Source organism: Micropterus dolomieu, linkage group LG11 (genome assembly GCF_021292245.1).
Source record: "Micropterus dolomieu isolate WLL.071019.BEF.003 ecotype Adirondacks linkage group LG11, ASM2129224v1, whole genome shotgun sequence".
NCBI lineage: Eukaryota > Metazoa > Chordata > Actinopteri > Centrarchiformes > Centrarchidae > Micropterus > Micropterus dolomieu.
The window spans coordinates 25,879,960-25,899,350 of record NC_060160.1 but is presented as its reverse complement, the minus strand read 5'-3'; the positions used below and the strand labels follow the sequence as shown (position 1 = coordinate 25,899,350).

General features: G+C 41.4%; 1 protein-coding gene across 5 annotated transcripts in view; it reads left to right on the top strand.

Moving 5' to 3' along the window:
• The window catches only part of LOC123978634 (peroxidasin), a 61,004-nt gene that overhangs the window by 26,224 nt on the left and 15,389 nt on the right, over nucleotides 1-19,391 (top strand). For all 5 annotated transcript variants that reach the window (XR_006827021.1, XM_046061982.1, XM_046061981.1 and 2 more), the window contains 11 exons: nucleotides 2,229-2,300; nucleotides 4,051-4,122; nucleotides 5,756-5,925; nucleotides 9,521-9,638; nucleotides 9,958-10,127; nucleotides 11,297-11,569; nucleotides 11,753-12,028; nucleotides 13,686-13,798; nucleotides 14,182-14,338; nucleotides 15,666-15,774; nucleotides 17,937-18,094. Coding sequence is in view for 4 of the 5 variants with exons in the window: in XM_046061982.1 (XP_045917938.1) it covers nucleotides 2,229-2,300; nucleotides 4,051-4,122; nucleotides 5,756-5,925; nucleotides 9,521-9,638; nucleotides 9,958-10,127; nucleotides 11,297-11,569; nucleotides 11,753-12,028; nucleotides 13,686-13,798; nucleotides 14,182-14,338; nucleotides 15,666-15,774; nucleotides 17,937-18,094 (1,688 nt within the window). In the remaining variant the exon portion in view is untranslated. The remainder of the gene's footprint in view (nucleotides 1-2,228; nucleotides 2,301-4,050; nucleotides 4,123-5,755; nucleotides 5,926-9,520; nucleotides 9,639-9,957; nucleotides 10,128-11,296; nucleotides 11,570-11,752; nucleotides 12,029-13,685; nucleotides 13,799-14,181; nucleotides 14,339-15,665; nucleotides 15,775-17,936; nucleotides 18,095-19,391) is intronic.

Here is a 19,391-nt window from a genome sequence, read left to right as displayed (position 1 = left end):
AAAACACCCCCCCCCCCCCCTTCCTGAAAGAGATTCACACAAATCATGAAGCCTGGGAAGGTCTGCGTGGTCATAAGTGATTTATTAGCACAAATGTTGGTGTCATTTTTTGAGCTGTTGAAGTGCTGTGTGACATGACTGTGTAGGCCTTACACAGGTATCATGATAACTCTATTCAGTTAGTTACTTTTATTTACAGTCACATCCCCCTACTTGCGCCCCTCTATCCACTTTTTCACCATGCATGCCGTGTGTGCACCCACACTTGTATGCCGCGCTGACCCTCTTTGACCCTTTTGCATGAGTCGCATGTCTTGTGGTCAGGATGACAGATATGCGCCACCTCCATGCGAAGCTTAAAGCATGACGTGAAACCTTTTGCTGCTAGTACTGCTAGCAGTGCTAGACTCAGAGCTTCTGCTTTAGAGCAAAGCTTGACTTGCATTGCGTCTTTCCTGCCACTGCGGAAACCGCTCTTAAGGCTCTGATTTGCTGTAATCTGCTCTAAGTGTTTATTTGTGAGAATCCTTCGGTGTATTATGTATGTTTAGTCTGTGTGATAAAATTCAACTACTTCCTGTCTTGACATTCAGAAATGTTCCGAGCTGCTTTCACAAAAAAATCTTGCCTCTCTTGTATCTTTCTACACTTGCATGTTTGAGGGAAAAAAAACAAATCAGCATTGGTTGATTGATGTTATAAATATGAATTGTGCTTTCAGTAGTAATAGAATTTCTTTGACGACTGTTAGAAGAAATGATCCCTGTAGTATGTCGATAGGCCAGTGTATAATTATCACAACCAATATGATACGATATGCACCTTTTCCTTAGCAAAATGGGCTTTCTGTAGTCTTGGAGAAGACTGTGACTTACTGTACCTCTCTATAACCACATTAACAGAGAACAAATGGCTAATTCACCAAGTAAAACCAATTCCAACATCAGGCTTCATGCCGGGCAGCTGTTTTGAATTTTTGCTACAATAATGAAGGGTTTTATATGTTAGTGACAAGTTCTGAGCCAGATTGCATACACTTTAATAGTCCTTCTACATCCCCACTGTGCAACAGATGCCAAAATCTGATGTCACATGCTTCTTTGGGGGGAATAAAAAAGCTCTAAAGACATATACACTTACATTGTTGGATGACCCGCCACCATTCATAGTGGATGTTTTATCTGCGGGTTTGTCAGGGACCAAAGGATGATCACATAGGATCACAGCTTTACAGCAAAATGATTGTCAGAAACATGAATGTAGGACGTCTTCTAGTCATCTTAACATAGTTAAGACCATACCTGATTGATTTCATCTTGTTGCCATCTGAACTTGTAACAGCTTTACTGAATCACCAATCGTTTCGAAAACGTAAAAAGTAACTGACTTGGGATGACGATTCCTCCAAGAGGGGGGATAAGTGGCTCTTAAATTAATTTACTGCTGGCTTCATTAAAACTTTCTGTGCTTTTGCTTGTCTGGACTGTGTGTTTTTCCATTCTGGCCTCTCTACAACATATATTTTAGGCAACACCCAAATACATAATGGTGGATGTCCAGGACAGCTTGTAAAAATACAGCTAAGAAACAAACAGTTGAGATACATGCAGACAAAATTAAAGTGGATTTTCTTGTGTGGCTGATATATAAAGGAATATTGCATTTTATTTTACATTCTACGCTGTTTTATTCTCTGTCTGTCTGTTCTGCTGCTGCAGCTGCTTTCACTGTTTCTTTCCCTGTCTTGATACCCAACTGAACACTTACAGTTACCATTAAGCCATCAGTTATATTTCATTTTCCTAACCTTTTATTCGTTAGCATATGGTTTGATTTATGTTGTCTCAGCTCAAAGGCTTTTGGGAGTATAAATTACGTTTGCATTCCGCAAGATAATCGTTGTACTTGCTTTTCACCTGTGGGCAATCTCATTTCAAACTCAGACTTCAGCCATAGTTTTTTCAGGCCATGTTAATGAACTGTCTAAGATGAATGCCTGATGTGCAAATTCCTCCTGTCTGTCTGCATTCATCTAGAGCTAGATATCATCTTTTATGAAACTGTTATTTCAGTAATAAGATGGACAGCTAATAGGTATGACTGGGGAACACACGTGCTCTCATTTAGCCACATCTTAGGGCCTATTAGTACAATACAATCATATGTAGTCAGAGAGGGAGCTCTAATCCATTTTTACTGTGCTTTGTCTACACTTTGTTCTTCTCCAGGTACCTGCACTTCAACAACATTGAGTCTTTGGAACCAGAATCATTCACTCACCTACCAAAGCTGGAACGACTGTAAGTTCATCCTGTCTGACCTTTCGCCCAAGATTTCTAAAATCCCACACAGTTCACACACAATCCTAAAGATAATTTACTTGGAGGATTCTGCAGCACACTTGATAGAAACCAGAAAACTAGCATGGTGTACGTGGTATGGAATTAAGTATATTGGAATGACCTGCAGAATGCAGCAAAATGTCAGCTATAAATCAGTACGGGCCCTGTTTATTAAAAAGATTGGTTTGTTTTTTGCTAGTCTGGGACTTGACCCTGACGAATAGTTAGTCCCCATCAGGCTAATTTATTTTGTGATGTTAAGGATGTGAGCTGTTGCAAGTGTTCCTTTCACTCTGTAGTTTATTTGTTGAACCGACATCTTGAGTTCTCGTCTAACAGACCTACAGTATGACAGGAAATTAAATGTATGTGGAAATACTCAAATTGGGACATAACATGAGGGCTGCATGAGATCACACCTTTTAAGTCTGAGTCCTGGGTTGGAATGACGTTTTAAAACACATCTTGGCCTCAATGAGCTGAGCTAATTGCAATCACAGATAGGAATGTCACTCTGATCATGGTGTTCATCGCAGATCACGGATTATATACTGCAGAAAGTTTTATTGCTGAAATTCCAATGGGTTACTCCAACTCAGTAGGATAGTTAGTTTAACACTAGATCCTCCGAGGGGTCCTTTTTACCCCCCTCACGTCTTCAAATGCACGTGACTCTGTTAAAATAAATCCTGCATCTCTCAGTTCATGACTTTTGCTAAAATGGATTTATTAATGATCTCGTGAATTATGGGTGTGGAGGAGTCATTTTTATTCGTCATAGAAACATCTGTATAATGCTGCGCTCAACATTCACACCACGTCCGGTTACCTAGCAACCCCCTTGTGAGATTAATATTGTTGTCCCTGGCCACAATAATACATAACCAAATGTATAAAATAGTTTAAATAATGTCACAGTTAACATATCTTTACCCTTTGTCAATAAACAATCCATCAGCTGTGTTTGTAAATGATTGAAAGCTGTGGTTCTCTTGCACACCATAATGTTTTATATGTAGTCTGTTAATCCCTAGCACTGCCTGCGAATGCTCTGGATATGAACTTTCCTGACAACGTACAGATGTGATGTTGCCTCTGCTTCTAAAGCGCTCTACCAGATGTCTATGGTTAGAAGAAAGTCCTGTTAAATTCCTGTTTCATTGTCCCTGTTTATGGGCCAGTGGCTGCCCAGTACATCCATACTTCCCAGACTCTGGAGAGGGAGAGAAGAAGGAGGGACACCTGCAAAAAAAATGGGGGGAGGGAAGGAATTACCAGATGCACACTCTGAGTGACTTGTTGGGGAATTTCTCCATGGTCACGGTCAAAGCAGGCACTTTGGCCAAGTGGCCAGAGAGTCTATCTAATCAGTAGATGGAATAGATCTGTTTCCTACAGGTAGGGATAGAAGATGAAGGACTGCATCAGAGATTATCTTGATGTGTAATTATTTAAGAATGAATAGTTTTGGAGGAATGTTCTAGGGCGGAGGAAAATGTTTTAATATCTGCTTTTAGTTAAGGGATTAGAAATACGGAATTCATTTCTGAAAACAGTTTATTCATTCAAAATACTCATGATTGAGTAGCCATTGATGGAGGTACATGAATGGAGTCTTTGGGTACTCTTTCAAGCTAGCCATACAGCAATAGCTAGCTATACAGTTATGAACACTGATACATCATCTTGTGGTTTTTCTCTCTCACAGGTTTTTGCACAACAACAGAATCACCCAGCTAATCCCGGGAACCTTCTCTCATCTTCAGGCGATGAAGCGATTGTAAGTGGAAAAGTCCACTGAAACATCTGTGTGAGGATGCATGTCTCGATCAGATTCCCATGACACCCAGTATCAAATGGGGCCTGTTGGTCAGTTACATGCCATGTAACCACACTGCACTGTTCTCACACTTATTTGGCTGCAAAATGGTTTCTGTTACAAGGCTCTCAGCCCAGTCCTTCCCATAGTTTTGCTATTCTTTATTTTTGTCAGCTGCAGTGGAGGGTGGAAAATAGCGAGGAAAAGAAAAATTCTACAATTTATTCTACCATCTTGTACAAAAGATACTTAATTTTCCCTTAAATATGAGAATTTGGGGTCTTTCAACAAGGCCAAGTATCTAATACAGCTTCAAACTTCATCTTCCTCCACAACAATCAGCTGTTTGGCTTCATCCCATTCTTTTCTCCCCTCTTGTCTCCGCCATAAATCATCTTTTAGTATTTGTTAGATCCCAGGCCAGTGTGCTTAAAAAGAAACACTAAGAGAAACTGCAGTAGACTTGCATTGACATCACTTTGGCATTCAGTATTGGTGGATATATAAATATATAAATGATCACTTAGGCCTTGAAAGGTAGTTTTTAATAAGCTATTTATTAAAAATAGAGCTTCACAAATAACTTAACCAATGTAAAACACTGCCAATAACATTTTCTGAAAACCATGTCAGGATAATGGACACATTATGGTAAAACTTAAAGATGGATCAGTTACGAAAGGATGTGGCCAAGCAGAGAGATAGTTTCCCACGGCAGGAAGAGAGTGTCTTCCAGGATGGCAATGCTGAGCCCCACTGTTTGGAATGAGCTGGGCCTGGCTATGCCAGTTTCAGGCCCCATCCACACTACTGCGTTTTCATTTTAAAACAAAGACCTTTTGCAACGTTTGCACCTCTCGTCCAGACTAAAATGGCGAAAACAAAGACCTAAAACGGAGAAATTTGAAAACACTGGATGGGCAAAAACAGAGGACTTTAGAAACCATGACGCAGACACTCACATTTGGCTCTAGTCATGCAAAGCAGAAACACAATGCTACTGACAGAGTTTTTGATTTGATATTTTTCTTAAAATATTTTGTACCATACAAATAACACTTACACGTGTACTGTGTTTGTCGGCGTCATTACTTTGCAACAACTTCCAGTCTGTTTTCCGCCCCCACAATCCTGTGTTATATTCAGAAACAGTCCCAGCTCATTATTGGTCCATGACAAAAAATATGTGGTGCGGTTCTTCGTCTGCAGTACTTTTTTCTTTTGCCAAATCTTCTGTAACTACAGACGAGAGAGACCATCTGTGTCATGTTTACACCGGCACGCGCACACCCAGTGTACATGAACGGCCACTAGATGTGCGTTTTCAGCCGTTTTAATGTAGACGGAGATCAACTCTGATACGCAGCTGAAACGCTGGTTTGGACGGAGATCGTGTTCGTTTTAAAACTCCATTTTTAAACTAAAATGAAGTAGTGTGGATGGGCCCTTACTTCATTAACTACCAGAGAGGATTTACACAATACTGATGCATGCACAGTACCTTCACATTAACATGCCAAGATATTGTATGCTTCATACCCATTTCTCTCTTGCTATGTGTTTATGTGACTGTGCATGTTGTGTGTGTGTTCAGGCGACTGGATTCCAATGCATTAAACTGTGACTGTGAGCTGCTGTGGCTGGCAGACCTGCTGAAACAGTATGCTGAGTCGGGCAATGCCCAGGCTGCTGCCACCTGCGACTACCCCAGCCGCCTGCAGGGCAGATCGGTGGCAACTCTCACAGCTGAGGAGCTTAACTGTGGTACGGAGCAAACAAACTGACTTCCCACTGAGCATTAATATTCTTGAATATTATGTGGGACTTTTAAATCAGGATTATTCATCATTCATGTATTTAAATTAGTAAGAGGAGTGTGGAAATATTGGGGGTTTTATAAATGGATCAGATTTAGGTATAGTGTAACATGTATTTTAAAACTTAAAGCTAGAAATTAGACTGATTCTCTGTGAAACTCTAATGTGCTGTGACATTAACAACATCAACTAGGCAGATCATATAAGGAAAGCACTCTGACTTGGTAATTTAGTTTTACATTGAAACTGAGAGGAACACACATCTGGGCAAGCATAGCCATACACACATGTTTGCATAGCAGCATGCATATGTTTTCCATGTTCCTAATCTAATTACAACACACTCTCAGTTAAACCACAACTCAGTCTACATACATAACCCCCAGCCTTCCTGCCTTCCTGCCAGCAAATATCAGGTACGCTTAGTCACCCCGTCTCACACATACACACGCAGGTGTATCCTCTCTTTGTGTCTTTGGTTTGCAGACACCCAGCTGTTTCAGTCTTTATACACCAGCAGGTGTGTCTCTGGTCTGGGTAAAAAAAGGACCCCCTCAATTTGGCCTCTTGTCTCTCCAGTATCAGACCACCAGCAGCTGGTGTGTGTGTGTGTGTGTGTGTGTGTGTGTGTGAGACAAGAGGACATGGGGAGACGTTTATATTCATTATTACCCATACTGAATTAAACACCTCTGTTTATGTATATATAAATCCAAAAACCATACCAGCGGAGGTCAGTGGATTTTGGAGTGAAGTTGTGTCTAAATTTCAATTGTAAAACTCTGGATCTAACTGATTTGAATGTTAATGGAGACAACACTCTGCAGAGGTGAGTGAACCTCTAAAGTCTTGTTCCCATTGTCTCAATGTAATGAAACTTATCTAGCTTTGTAGGTTGGGCAGGAAGATACCACAGTGAGGATAAGAAAATCAGCCTGAGAAACTGAGGATTTAATAATGGTCTTGGTACAGAGTGTGACGGATTGAGCAAGGTCAACAAACATTTATCTGCGTTATACTTAGATTGAAATCAGGATCACCTATTTAAACTCCGGTGTTATCCTTGTGTCTTCGTATCTTATATGCTAACGTCTCTAAGGCCAAGATAAACAGCAATGGAGACAAAGAACGAAACGGATTCATGAAACAGTGCTCTAATCCATTATAAGCACCTTGGACCAAAACCATATCTGGAAAGAAAACAGGTATGGTCATTCTATGTGGTCAAATGCTAAACCCAGCATCCTGTGATACTGCAGCCACTGGATGTTGGAGAGAGATGGCCTCGGCAATATTTCCAGAAGCTCTTATGTTATTGGACAAAAGCCTCTCCGGGATAAAGCCTACTTGATCCAGGTGGATTAAAGTAGAAAATGTTCAAATTCTAACATTTTGCTAATGTTTTTTTAAACAGCGTCTGGGTTATTGTCCTGCTAAACATTTTGAAATGACAAGTTTTCCTAATTTCACCTTGCTCTCCCATGCCGAGCCTTCAGATAGGTAGCTGTGTGTCCAATGATTAATACCAAAATATTTCAGTGATACCTCAATTATCAATAAAATATATTGATCAATAATGAAAAATACCTCTTTTAAATTTTATTGCAACTAAGAATTACATTTACAGTATTGTATTTCTTACATATTGGGCCTCTGTATCTTTTCAGCAGTTTAATCCGATTTCCTTGACTCTGTGGAACATGTTCTTTTTGTAAAGAAATATGTTTGAATCAAATTGTCATTTTCCAAGTCAAAAATTGTCCATCACCTCTTTCTTCCCCTGTGTGGAACACAGCATTTTTTTTGTACGTGTAGCAACCACCAAATTTAAAATTAATTATTTCCATCCCTGCGTAGCTACTCCACACCCAGGGGAAAAAAATAGACAAACTGGGTAGGTGGCCCCCCTCGTGGTGAGGGCGTAGCAAGCTGACTGGCAGCCGCAGAGCGTAGTGAATGGGCTGGGATGTTTGGTTTGACCATGTCTTGGACATAGGATGACCATTTGCCTGAGCCAATATTCAATAAATGTTTTATTCACTTAAATCATACACGAATTAGGACTTAATTTTTTTATTAAGATATTTATTTTGTTGAGGAAAAAGGACTGAAAAAAGCTTTTACTTGATTTTACTCATGCATATTTGTTGGCAAAGATTTTATCATTATTGAGTATTCTACTTCGGATCTGTTAAGTGATCCACTGTTTGGCTCATTATTGTGATAATTATTGATATCGAAAGATATGAAACTTTTTATCGTGATAACATTTTTGGCCATATCGTCCAACCCTAGTAACACTGCAGGTAGAAAAGAAAGTCCACATTTCACTGTACGTGTGTACTGTATGGCTGGTTTCTATACCAACTGATTAGCAGTAAATCCAACTGTCTTAGCTCTGTGTTTCCTCCAGCTCCCACTGAATGCTGTAGTCTGAGCCAGACAGGCAGACTAGTTGGCAGCTGACTGTAACCCAACCACATTTTAAATCTCAGCAGCTAATTTGATGGTCCCGACTTGCCCAGTCTTGCTCAATGTAACCCCTTCCACTTCATCTCGTCGTCTGCATAGCAAGGCAGCAGTGGAAGAATGTCTCCTTTGTAACACGGTGGAAGCCATTCCACACCTCCCTCCCTCCTTGTTCTCCCTCTTCCCCACTGTAAACACAGAACAATGCACTGCGCGTTGAACAGCTGTGAAAACAGCCGTCTTCCTTGAGATGAAGTGCCATCTCCCTGCACAAGTGGCATTTTATTATATCCTCATTAGACCACGAGTGAGGCTGGGTTACCACAAAGAGGATTTCCAACCCACTGCAATTACAGTCCCCACTGTTAATGTGGAGTAATTTGTTAGTAACGAAAGATGGGTTGAAATGAGTCTGAATTTCAGAAGCCTCTTATGAGTTTGGCTTTGGTTTACCTGCTGGTGCACAGATTTATCCCATCCCATCCCATGGATTGTTCTGTATGTGAGCAGAGTTGAGAGAATTGTTTCAAAGAGCAGTTCTAAAATGTGTCATATATGTAGATATGACTTTCTAGTGGAGCAGATGTTAATTCAATGTAGCCTACTGTTTTAAGAGCTGGCAACTGTATATCTAAATTTCAGTCAGGAGAGACCTAACTGAATGAACAATAATTTTTTATTGGCTTCACTGTTGGCTTATGTGATAAACTGATTATGAGAATGTAAAAAGGAATTTGCTGTTTGCCCTGTCGGGATGACATAAACAAAGTCTTCCTGGTTGTATTCATGCTGAGGTTCATATCAGCCTAGACATGATGGCTGCAGCATCCTTGGAAGAACTAGACAGATTGACTGAGAAGCTTGGTTCAACACACTGACTGACTCAGAAGACAGACACACACAAATGAATGGAAATGCATTTTCACGTACGAGGAGGCTGGGAAGATTCCCATCACTGTCCTATGCTGTGCAGATTGTAAAGCCCCTTGAGGCAAATTTGTGATTTGAGATATTGGGCTATATAAATAAAAATTGACTTGACATGGCCTTCTTATCTGGCTTTTTCCCTTCAGAGGTACCCAGGATCACCTCAGAGCCCCAGGATGTTGATGTTACATCAGGGAACACTGTCTACTTCACCTGTAGGGCTGAAGGCAACCCTAAACCACAGATCATCTGGCTCAGGAACAAGTAAGGCACTTAATGAAATGACCATGTCAAGTAACAAAAGACTTTACTTCACAGTCATGAGTTTAGGTCCCATAAATTGTTGACATTTAAAATGATTAACAAAAGTCACAAAAGAGTACTGACATCACCATTCCCACATAAAGATGTTAATAATTAATACTGTACATAAAAGAGAAAAGAAAAGTGCCAATAATTACACAATTATCAATAAGGGTGTTATAATCATTATGTGGAATTTTAAAAAATGCACAGTATATGAATCGACTGTATATGTTTATTTATGTCGGTACTGATGTGCATCTCTGTGCCCTCCTGACAGCAATGCCCTAAACATGCGTGATGACACTCGTCTGAACCTGCTGGAAGATGGGACACTGATGATCCAGGACACCAGGGAGACAGACCAGGGAGTCTATCAATGCATGGCCAAAAACGTGGCCGGGGAGGTCAAGACTTCACAGGTCACACTGCGGTATTTTGGAGCTCCCTGTAAGTGGCTACTTACAACGTCTGCTCATCACAGGCCACCTAACAACTACCAAAGCTGCATAATGCAGTATTTCATGTAGAAGTCTCGTGAGCTAATTAACCTAAATGACAGATTCACATGGGGAAAAACAGACTTAGGGCACTCACTGGTAGATATAAACCTTTTATAAAAACATTTCTTTCACTATATCCACTCCTACCTCCAGGAATTTGTCCAGTACAACTTTAGTGTGCTGTATTTGTTAACTTGGGATAGTAAAATATTGAAGAACATGATGAAGCTTCCCGAGTTCTCCTGGTTCGATTTGGCGCCATTGTGGGTAATACTGTACGGATTAGGAGGGGTTTACCGTGAGCATGAGATGATGTATATGTCTAGAAACACGATATGACCTCTTTCTGTTATCAGAATAGAGCAAGGTGTCGGCACTATGAGTAGCACCGAGGTTACCTTCAAAGTTCAGCAGGTCAAATAACTGGGATGTCCCACTGAGTTGTGAGCAAAGCCTGCTGGTTTTTATGTGAAATTTTCCCTCCACATACTTACACACACACACACACACACACACACAAGTTCACTGTGTTGCTCTTTCTCTCTATTTTCTGCCTTATATATACATACACACTTAAACAGTACTCAGACATCAGTCAGCCATATTGCCATAAGCTGTCACTGTGGGAGATTAGCACGGTTGTCTCTAGATGACTGAAGGGTCATCGCTGGGGTGACCGATGGCCCTTGTAAAGACCCCTTCTTAAGGAACAGTTTCTGAGAGCAGATGTTGTGCATTTCCTGCCTCCATGTGATTGTAAACAGCAGGGTCCTCGCTGTGTACATATTTCCTCTGACTCCAATGTAATCAATGGCCAAATATGGACAGGACTAAACCACATGTGGTAATACACATAGGATGTTGTTTTAGCAGGAGTCAATGTTGCATTATTGACAAAAATATACAAAGATGATCTCTGCGCATGTGACCTTTCAAATGCTCAAGTTTTTCTGTGCTTTTCTTTTGATCATTTCGCCAATGTTTATTAAGGTCGTCACTAGTTTCCTAATAAAGTTACTCAAACCAGAGACCCAGATGAAACATTTTATCACTTCTCACCTAATTAATCAAACCCCTTTCCTATGTTCCCCCTCCCCTCTCCCTCTGCTTCTCCAGCACGGCCGAGTTTTGTGATCCAGCCCCAGAACACTGAGGTGCTGGTGGGAGAGAGTGTGACCCTGGAGTGCAGTGCCACAGGCCAACCGCAGCCCCGGGTTTCCTGGACAAAGGGTGATCGGACACCCCTGCCCAACGACGCTCGCATTAACATCACCCCATCCGGAGGGCTTTATATACAGAATGTGGTCCAGGCTGATGGGGGACAGTATACCTGTTTTGCCTCCAATAATGTTGATACCATACACGCTACAGCGTATATCATCGTACAAGGTGGGTATCAGAGTTCTGTTAGATGAATGGACAAAGTGAATAAAGTTTTTCTTGTAATTGATAAGGGCACTTGTTAATTTGATATTGACAAAATTTTCTTTATATATATTAAAATCTTTATATGGCTCACCTGTAATTTTCATACAAAATGAAACTGCTTTTTGTTCTCTTTCTGCCCCCCAGCGATCCCCCAGTTCACCGTCACGCCAGAGGACCAATCAGTCCTGGAGGGTCACACCGTGGACTTTCCCTGTGAGGCTAGTGGTTACCCTCAGCCGGTGATTGCCTGGACACGTGGGGGCAGTCCTTTACCCCTAGACCGCCGTCACATGGTCCTGTCTTCCGGTACTCTCCGCATCACTCGGGTGGCAGCCCATGACGAGGGCCAGTATGAGTGCCAGGCGGTCAGCCCTGTGGGGACTGTGCGCACCGCTGTGCAGCTCCGCATCCAGCAGAGAGGTGAGGGTGTGGGGTGAAGCTTCAAAATAAATGTAGATGAAGGGACATAATAATGAACATGTTAAAGCAAAAATATGCTTCAGGACACAGTACATTGGGTTAGGTACAGTTAACTTGTAGGTAGGAGGGTAGGACTAGGAGCCGTTACACTGCAGTGATTAACAGAGATGCCAATCCATTCTGTGAGACAGACGGCTGGAAAGTGTGGCTGAAACATAGTTGTTATACACAGGCTGTTTGTGTGGCTGCTGAAAGGCCCCCTCAAACACAGCATGGTTGTGTAGAAGGAGGAGGAGGAGGGGAGTGCTAGGTGGTAAAATGTTAAGAGGGTAAGTGGAGCAGTGCTCTCCATTCACAGCTAATTTGTCGTTTACACATGCAAGTCTGACATTAAACGGTTACAATGCATATATACACTTACATATAGCTGTGTGTGTGTGTGTGTGTGTGTGTGTGTGTGTTCTTCATCTTTATGTGCAATGTAAATGTATTGTAATTTATTCTGTGTGTTGTTGTTCGGGAATACATAAGTTAGTGTGTCTCACTGCTTCTTTCTTGTATGCAGATGGTTGTATTTTCTGTGTGTTTGTGTGTATGTGAGGCTGAAATTACAGGCTTGGCGTAGTACAGGAAAGCATGGCAGTCTGTAATCCCATGATGACACCATGTTTTTCCATGTAGTAATGGCTGTTAACATAGCTCAAAGTACACGTTGCATAATGGCCCCACACTGTTAAAGTGCTGTTCAAGCCCACAACCAAGCTGGCAGTTTATGATGGCTGCCTTATGCGCTGAGCACTGTGCAGAGGAATAGACAAATCATTAGAAGAAAGTGAAAGCAGGGATTTAAGCAGTAAACAGGCAACAGGCAGTATGTCTTTCAATATCCCTGTAATGCTATGTACTGTTGTGTTGCTGTGTTCACATCCCTGATTCTTCTGTGACGCAGAGTGGTACTGGCAACACATTGCCTGCAGCTGTGATGCTGTGTACTGAACACGGCAGTGAACCCCGTGTTTTAGAAAGTTAAACTTTGATTTTAAGGCAGTCAGGTCAATTAGTGTCAGACTACCATTACACTGCCACCCACTCCACTTTGTGTTCTAAAACTTGTGGGATTTTCCCACGCCAAGGTGCCTCACTACTGGCTGCTACATGGGAACCATGAAGGAATTTGAACATGGTGTGTGGGGGGCAAACATCCACCCTCTCCCACCAAACACCTCAACTGTGGAAGGGTTGTATCATGAATCTTAGGGAGTATGACACAGTGACTCACTCTATAACAATTCTCAACACTGTGTGTGGGGGTGTGTGTGTGTGTGAGGGTGTGTGTGTGTGTGTGTGTGTGCATGATAGACACTGCTCGCACAACATCTTGAAAAAGAACAAAAACAAAAACCAGTTTAGGGTAGAGATGAGAAATGCATTATTTCCTTTCAAAATACAGTAAGCCTTCATCTCTCTTTGAGCACCACACTAACTTCAAGCTGTTTAATGTTTTGCAGCCCTGTAATAGAGGGGGAAAAATAGCAACTGCCGTGTAACATAAACACAGAGACAAAGTCTCAGTATGTCATGTCTGCGTTGACTGAGGATTGTGTATAATAATCATTAACACATGCGTATGTGTGTGTGTATGTTTTAACTCATTCAGTAACGCCTGTTTTCACAAATGCTCCAAGGGACCTGACGGTGGAGTCTGGCCAGGATGTCCAGATTCCCTGCAGTGCTCAGGGCCAGCCACAACCTGTCCTCACCTGGAACAAGGTTAGATGATAAAGCTCCTGTTGTCTGTGTAAGGTGCCCGTCACCTCATCACCACAGACGACATGGGGTTAGATAAGTGCTTAAAGTGGTTGAAAGAGAACAGTGAAGAAGAAAGGGGCTGGGGCCAGGAAATGGTGTGCGGTTACTTCATTTGTCATTTTATGAATGAATGCAAATAATCACATTGAAGTAACTCAGTGATTAATATGTTTAAGATTATTAAAGTTTGAAGTTTCAGTCCAAAGGCACCCATGCAAACTAAATAGCTCAGTGGTCTGACATAAAAGTTAATCACCATGTCGAAATATGACACCACCTCCACATGCTAGCTCCAAGGGGAATGACCTTTGCCCTTTGTCACACCGCCAACCTCTGTCTCTCAGGATGGTGTACAGGTGACAGAGAGTGGCAAGTTTCACATCAGCCCTGAAGGTTATCTGGAAGTGAAGGACGTGGGCACAGCTGATGGTGGACGCTACGAGTGTGTCGCCCGCAATCCCATCGGCTACCAGGTGGCTAGCATGGTGCTCACTGTCACAGGTGAGACACAACTGATGTCAGCAGCTCATAACCTCACACTCACACGCTGTTTTTCACTTTCTAGTTGACTATTTGCATAATGGGAAAAAGCAGGTAATGGTACACGGTGCACAAATGACAACAAATGACAAGAGCTGCTAAACTAACTCCAGGTCTAATAGAGGTGAGGAGACATGAGTGAGGCATATAAGCTTGTTCACAGAATATATGATGACACAGCCCAACCTGTCATCCACTTTTAGAATAATTGGTATGAATTAAGAGGGAACTCCATAGTATTTCTCTCAAAAGAGAAAAAAACACTTCACACATTGTGCTATAAAAGCATGAAACTACATCCAGGGTGTGATGTTTTGGTATGCTTGTTTTTAGTTGTGGAGTATGTATACCCTGTACCAGAAAACACACTCAATGTACAAAATACAACTGACACTCCCTCGCTCCATTCAACCCTAATGTGGTGAATCCATGTCAAAGCCATCGTTGATTTCTCTGATTAAATATTTACCGGTCACAAAGGTGAAGCAGGAAAGTTGGAAAAGAATTTGTAAGCTGTGAGACAGGTGATGTGCATAATGCAAAAGGGGCTTTAACTCAGAATCAAGAGGTGTAATATTTTGGATGTTCAGTGTGTATTGCTGTCACAGTTTACAGTCCAGAGAGCGAGAAGCCCTCTGCTGATCTTCTTTCTCCAAATCAGTCAGTAAGTTTAGTCACACTCTGCTGCAATGCTGTCGTACTCCTATCAGCTCTGCCCTGTGTGTGTATGCGTTTCCTGCTGAGATTTCTCAGGTCAGACCACGGCTCTCTGCTGGTGAACCATAAACTGTTTCAATGCGCTCAGTTGGTGTTGGACTGTCTTAGTCATCACGTCACAGTCTCACTGTTTTCAATGGCACGCTAAGATGAGGGTGTTCCAGAAATGTGTTCACTCCAACTTCAGGAGGGAAGCTTAAGTGCAGCATCTAAAAAGGTCCAGTCACTTATCATATTCAGCTGGAGAAAAACAAGAACTTTTGAACCTAAGCTCTAGTTCGTACCTTTTGTGTTCTGACCAGTGTTAACCTCGTGGATGTAAAAATGAAGAATGTAGAGGCACAGGGTTGTGTAAATGGCATAAAGACTTTATATACTTTGTCAACATTTAAATGAGTATTTTAATCAAACTGAAGAAAAATGACTGAACCACAAAATGAGAAAGTGCAAAAGAAATTCTCTCTGTTATGTTGTGTAAGCCCCTAAAAAAGTCAAAGGTCCAAACAAATTTAATTTTTTAACTTAGTTCAACTTGGTTCTAATCAGCCTGTCTGTGTCTGTGTGACAACAGTTCCTGCAGTCAGCAGAGAGGGGGACACCTTTGTGAGCACATCCATAGAGCAGGCCATCCGTAATGTGGATAGTGCTATTGAGTCAACAAGGAGACGTCTCTTTGATGGGTAAGATTGGAGATACTCACACAACAAACACACACACACAGTGACACGTGTGTTTACACTCCCTCAGGTGACTGAATCAGAAAGCCTCACTGTTTATTACGTGTTACCAGGGAGTAATAGTGACTAATGAAGGCTGCACCTAATATGGCCAACATCTGTAATGTTACATATAAATTTTATAACAAAATTGTTACAAATTAAGATTGTGCTTAATATCTATATTTTGGGGTCCAGGCGACCCAAAACGTTTGTCGGTATAGTATGTCCTCGCCTACTGTCCACAGAGGAAAGGTTGTGTACAGCCAGTACTTTGTGCTTTTGATTAGGCTTGCATTTGATAGCCACTAAGTCTACAACTTCATGCAGCTCCATATAAAATACTTTTGAAATAAAAATAACCTCACATGACATGCATGTCTGAGTCAGTCTTCAGGGAAAGAGTGTGGCCATTCAGGAGGGCTGCTAATATTGCTGCACTCTCCTGTTTCAGTGCACAGGCTTTGCTGTTTTAAAGTTTCAGATGAGAATGCTCCAATTAGAAATGGCAGTACCAACAGTTATGTAGTCAGTTACTCTGACTGCTTGTAAACAGCTTTTCATTAGATATTTAATATATTTACCAGTCTAACTCCTTTTCATTGTTGGCATCAATGTAATAATTTTCCAAATGGTAAAGGAAATGATTGTGTCTTGAAGTCTTTGTTTATCCAGTGAAGTTCCCATTGCACTCTGTCCCTGTAAGAGATGTAGGTGGTTTCGATATAGCTCGTAAGTGTTTCCATTCTGTTGAATGATGTGGTTAGCAGTTGTGTTTTTCTTGGCATGCACATACATACACGCTGCCTACACATGCATACACAAATACAGTGCACAAACACATTAACACACATAGAGGAGGAGTGCATGAACACACAGTGGTAACCTAAAGTGAGATGAGGGGATTTCCAGCTCTCTTTAATGACAATCACAGATTAAGAGGCGGCCTCCTCCCTCGCTGATGGCAGCAGTGTCTTTGAACATGGTTTGGAAATGATGAAAAGAACAGGATGATATTGGAGAATGAGAGCGGATCAGGAGACAGGCTATTAGCGCTTGTTACTCTGCACATGTTGCTTGCTGCACGTGTTGCTGCTAAGTGTCAGACAGACCTTGAGTGTTGTTTGTTGATGGCAGCGGTTTTTCATTATAGAGACCGATTTCAATTTATCAAAACAAAGTGCGATTAAGGCAGCAATTTGTCAGTCTTGGCAACAGTTCTCCGGCTTCTTTATGCTGTCAGCTGTAGGAGAAAGAAAAAAAGTCATTAACCACAGAAAGATTGATGTAAAAAAAAACAACTGATTTGCAAAGGTACTGTGTGTGTTACTGAAGCATAGATGATAAACTTTATTAGGCTGCACTATGAGAATTTTTTATTATAGAGTAGATATTTATATCATCTCACATTTCATATGTTGCATATTCTACATGTAAAGTCTGTGTTGATTGTAGAGCATATGCATTTGGAGTGTATTGCTGGTGTATTGGAAATAGTGTAACTTAAAATTGCCATTTTAAACACATTAAAGAGGTTGAAAAAAATGTGTTTCAATAGTAATTTGGCTTACATGTGCTTTATGTCAGGTGCCGGGTAGAACACCTGTGGTTCTGGCACAGGGCTTAATGCTTTGCCACACCAACCAGCCAAGTCCAACTCTGGCTGAGCTTTAAAGGCTGGAGTTGATGAATGTTTACAAAGGTAGCTTGAGGAGATAGCAAATCAGTCCAGTGTTCTTCAAGAAGGAGTGAAATCAGAAACAGCACACATTCGGTGGTAGGCTCGTGAAATGACTAAGATGTTGGTGTGCGTTTTGGGCTTCTCTTTCTTTGAACTATCTGACCTGCTTTAGCTGCAGCGAAGACATTTTTTCTTTGCTTTTCCTGCCCCTGTGCAAAAAAGAAAAATATACACAGAAGAATGTCTTTTAAACAGGAAATGTGAAATTTCTTTTGTTTCTTTTAATTTGTCTTTCTTTCACCCCGTCTTTACTCCCACACCTTTTTCGCCTCCTTTTGCTTTTACTCTACACATACATTATTTTCATTGTCCGTTCTCCTTCATCACCCATTCATTCTCTCCCACCTCCCTCACATCCCAATCTCTCCATCCCTCATACCTCCAGTCAGCCTCGTACCCCAGGAGAATTGCTAGCTCTTTTCCGGTATCCACGTGACCCCTACACAGTGGAGCAGGCACGTGCCGGGGAGATCTTTGAGCAGACTCTTCTGCTCATCCAGAACCACGTCAACCAGGGTCTCATGGTCGACACCAACGGCACCGGTGAGTCTGATAAATAAATATACTGTGCTGCTACGAAAAGGGTCCAAACAGACTGTCACAGCTTTGTTACTTATTACCTGATCACATCTCTCACTGTGCAAGTGTCTGCAAACGTAGGAAAAATTTTCTAATGTATGATTTGAATGAGAGTCACCAGACCTGCTGTGTAAAATGTGACTGATTAAATGAAGTTGATCGTTAAAAATTCAAGCGAAAAACAGTAAACATGCATTTTATTCTCTTTGCCCTTATTTGAGAGCTGACAGTGTGCGTACCAGGGCAAGCTAAGTCTTCTTTTTTACATAAATTACTGTGAGATGAACCCAACCCTCTAATTGAAACAGTGCAGATTAACCCTACATGAAATTCTCACATTGGGCATGAACAGTTAAGTACATTTACTTAATTCTGTACTTAAGTACAAATTTGAGGTACTTGTACTAAATTGTCAAACTCCATAATTAAATTTTCTTTAGATTGTGGATGCTCGGGATAATTAGCATAATGAGGTTATTTGTCTACACACTAGTAGTAAAACCAAGCAGTAAAAGCTGAGGCCATCATAGTAGTATTGATATTGCATCACCTTTAAGAAAGAGAGTGTCGTGTCCTCACAGACATCCTGTGAGTGGGTGTGAAAAACCTCAGAGGGCCTATGGGAGTCTGCTCTCTGGTTTACTGGTGTTGCAGGGTGGGGCCTTTGGCACACCATTGCTTTTGATTATGCTGTATTCATAGCATGGGGAATAGCCACTGTAACAACTTAATGCTTGGATGTCGTCGAGACAAAATAGTTTTCATCTTGTTTTCTGTGGACTCAAGTTGCTCCTGACAATAGAGGTGGAAATCACAAATCACTTGCTGATTGGAATCGCTTCATTCAGTTCCATGTAACTCTTCTGACTGTCTTCAGTTCAGCACATACAGTGGTGTATTTACAAAAGGATTGCGTGGCTTTTGCGGCAGCTAAACCTGCAAAAAATAAGTCAAAAAGAAATTCTCAAAGCATGTTTCGGTGCTATATGAGGTAATATGCATACATTTGGCGTAAAATTGGCCCCTTTCTATGCAAAAAAAAGTCCAATTCACAAACACCAGCAAGAGCCACATCTAGAGCGAAAATATTAGCATCTTCAGAGATTTGGTGGTAACTGAAGCGCATTTATTAGGTGTTAAGCCCAGACATTCCAGTGATCATGACAGCAGTGATTGTAGCCAGGCAAAGCATCAGCGCATCACAGTACATCGTATGATGGCACAGATACAATCCCTGATCTTATACCACCAGGGAATGAAA